Here is a 3,257-nt window from a genome sequence, read left to right as displayed (position 1 = left end):
AATGAGGCTAATCTATCCTAGACAAATGTTGAAAAAATGACAAAACTCAATGATAACAGGATCAATGAGGGGTTTTAAATTCAGCGTAAGGGGGTATGTATACACAAAAGAAAACCCGGTCAAGTAAGATGTAATTCTTTAGTTTGCATTAGGAATTATAATAGGGAAATCAGATCTCCAATGGCATTCCTACGAACAATAGAGATCAAGCCTTCGGTGATTTGAAAAGGGTAAACATCAGCACGATCTAAAGAAGACATAGAAGAAACTTGGTTTCTAATCGACTCTCTATCAGTGTAAAAAGATAGTTCAGTAGGGACAATTTCATCTACTAAAGGCTCATGAATGGGTTCATTAGAGTCTTTACTTCTAGATGAAGGTCTATGGGAAAGAGAACCCCTAGTTCTAGAAGGAGGAGTAAAACTCACTGGAGGTAAAGAAACACCCCGTATAAATGAAGATCCTAAACTATGCAATCTTCCTCCTCTTCTGCTTCTAACAGGAGCAATAGGAAGTTCATCAACAATGGGGACTCTTCGAGGATTAGGGTTTGAAGAAGACATGGCAGTATGAGGAAGAAGAAAACAAGAGTGAATATTCTAAGATAGATAACTTTTTATGAGAAAGACAAAGACAAAAGCTATATTTATACTGAGAAGCAACCGCCAAAGAAAAAGGTGTAATGATGGAAACGTCATGATGGAAACTATCACTTCGTAATTGATGAAGCCGCAAAAAGCCCTAAAAGACGCTGAAGAGTTGCAGAACCAATCGGAAGATGCCACGCACCACGAGCATTAAATGGAAGTAACATATGAAGAGTCAGTTCAAAAAAAGGTATAATGGCGGAAAAACTTCCCGCTTTAATGAGATCCACTTACCAAATATTCTATTGATGAATAAATAGCAAGTGAGGGGACTATCTGTATTGGGAAAAATCAAGTTAATATATCGAATTAATTATGTGCTGAGATGTCATGACACGTGGATCAGTAAAGGAATGACAGTTGGCGAAGAATAGTTGAAGAGGCATGAGCTCTAACAGGCACGGGCAAAGATCTAAGAAAACCAAAAGGAATAGGTGCTCGAACCTCTTGATAATTTGAAGAGGCATCGGAAGAATGAACCTAAATAGCAAAAGAGTATAGATATGTATTATTGGTAGTTAATGAGCAATAATTACGGAAAATGTTATAGAATTTGTATTGAAACAGTTACGATTGCCAATTATAACGTTACATTAAATGTCATTAATTATCCAAAATGACTCCATTATGGAAGGAAAGAAATGTATTACTTAGAAATAACTATAAAAGGTGAGGAATGAACATTTGTAAGGACATGAAATACTATTGGAATATACTGATTTACTTTGCTTTCTATTCAGCTATTATCTACATCAATTATTCCTATTTTATTTAATTATCAGTAACCCGAGTTCTTCTAAAAATAAGCTTTGACTAAAATCCTTATTTTTGGTTAAACACTCACGAAGGGAGCGCTAACATGGTATTCTCTATTACCTGAAAATTCTATTGATTCTTTTGATGAGCTTGCAGATTCATTTATAAAAGCACACTCGGGAGCTCAAAAAGTTGAAAAAAGAATGGAAGACATTTTCAAAATAAAACAAGGAGATACGAAGTTGCTCAAGGAATTCATAGACAGATTCCAGCATGAAAGGATGATGTTGCCACGTGTACCTGATAATTGGGCGGCTATGGCTTTTGCCAGTGATCTGAATGAAAAAAGCTCTGAAGCTACGAGGAAACTCAAAGAAAGCTTAAGAGAATTTCCTACAACAACTTGGATTGATGTTTACAATAGATACAGCACAAAACTGCGGATAGAAGAATATACTATCATTCAATCTCGGAAAGATGAAAGAGTAAGTTCAAGACGGGCTGAAACTGAAAAAAGGTCCGGTAAAAATAGGTACGAACCTTATATGGGACCGGCAGGAAGGGATTCACGTTCAAAATAGGAAAACCCAAGGTGTGATCCTAGATCAAGGGATAGAGAATCAGGTTCATCGTCAAGATTCGGAAAGGAGCGAAACATATGAGATACGCAAGACGATTACAGAGGCTCAAAAGAAAAAATTGGATGCTACAGTTGTAATGTTAGCACATCCGAGTTGGTGGCTGTTTTAAAAAGCATGGAGATAAGGTATGGTTGCCAAAATAAATGAGATCAAATCCAAACAGGAGAAATCCCGATTTTTTGTGTGAATTTCACAATGATCACGGTCACAAAACAACGGATTGGAGATTACTACAAGGTGAAGTAGAACATCTGTTAAAGCAAGGGTACTTAACAGAATTTTTTAATGAAAAGGGAAAGCAGGCGTATATGAAGAATAGGCAAGAACCGCTGAAACCTGCATCACTAAAAAGAACGGTTAATGTCATAAGTGGAGGGGAGAAGATCAATGGCGTAACATGCACGGTAGCAAAGAAGGTGTCAAAAATCACAGTCACCCACGGAAAGCGAGTTCATCAAGTTTTGGAAGAAGACAGTATAATATTTGATGATACAGATGTAGATGGAGTGATGACCCCACACAATAATGCACTGGTAATATCTTTACTTTTACATGACACTAATGTAAAGCGAGTTTTGATTGATCCAAGTAGTTTTGTGAATATCATTCTGTTGAGAGTGGTAAACGAGATGCAAGCCAATGATAAGTTGATACCCAAGGCACGAACCTTGTCTGGTTTTGACAACTCGAGCTTCGTAACAAAATGGGAGATAATAATCACCACATTCGTAGAAGGAGTAGTCAAAGACACCAAATTTCAAGTGATAGAAATGGATATGACTTACAATATAATTCTCGACAGACCATGGATTCACGAAATGGATGTTGTTTTATCTACCCTACATCAAGTTATCAAGTTTCCTTCACAATGGGGAATACGACAAATCCGTGGTGACCAACAGGCTTCTCGAAGCATTAACTCAGTAGCAGACTTAAGCGCGAAAAGCGACGAAAAATAGCAATTATAGAATTCAGTTAAGGACTTAGCAACGCAAGCTTCAACTGTAAACAGACAAACAGATATAGACTCAAGGCCCGATACTATTCAAGAACCAAAAGAAAATAAAAACATAAAAACAATAATCGAGGAACTGGAAGTTGTGGTATTGTTTATACATTGGCCGGACAGAAAAGTCTACATTAGAGCCAATCTCAACCCGAAGATGAAAAGTAAGTTAATTGGATTTTTAAAAGCTAATGCAGATTGTTTTGC

The 3,257-nt window shown here is 36.8% G+C and overlaps 1 protein-coding gene across 1 annotated transcript; it reads left to right on the top strand.

Annotated features, from left to right (window-relative positions):
• The first annotated feature begins 1,720 nt into the window (after window positions 1-1,720).
• LOC142176764 (uncharacterized) lies at window positions 1,721-3,003 on the top strand. The gene is made up of 2 exons (XM_075245059.1): window positions 1,721-1,888; window positions 2,338-3,003. Exons 1-2 carry the CDS (start codon window positions 1,721-1,723, stop codon window positions 3,001-3,003), a joined length of 834 nt encoding a protein of 277 aa, XP_075101160.1.
• Window positions 3,004-3,257: the final 254 nt, after the last annotated feature.

Source organism: Nicotiana tabacum, chromosome 3, assembly GCF_000715075.1.
Source record: "Nicotiana tabacum cultivar K326 chromosome 3, ASM71507v2, whole genome shotgun sequence".
Classification (NCBI taxonomy): domain Eukaryota; kingdom Viridiplantae; phylum Streptophyta; class Magnoliopsida; order Solanales; family Solanaceae; genus Nicotiana; species Nicotiana tabacum.
Note: the sequence above shows the minus strand (reverse complement) of the source record. Positions and strands in the feature narration are given on the sequence as shown.

Coding starts and splice junctions, on each gene's coding strand:
- LOC142176764 (XM_075245059.1), top strand. CDS start 1,721: ATGGCTTTTGCCAGTGATCTGAATGAAAAAAGCTCTGAAGCTACGAGG. Junction 1,889..2,337: donor AATCTCGGAAAGATGAAAGA/GTAAGTTCAAGA, acceptor TTTAATGAAAAG/GGAAAGCAGGCGTATATGAA.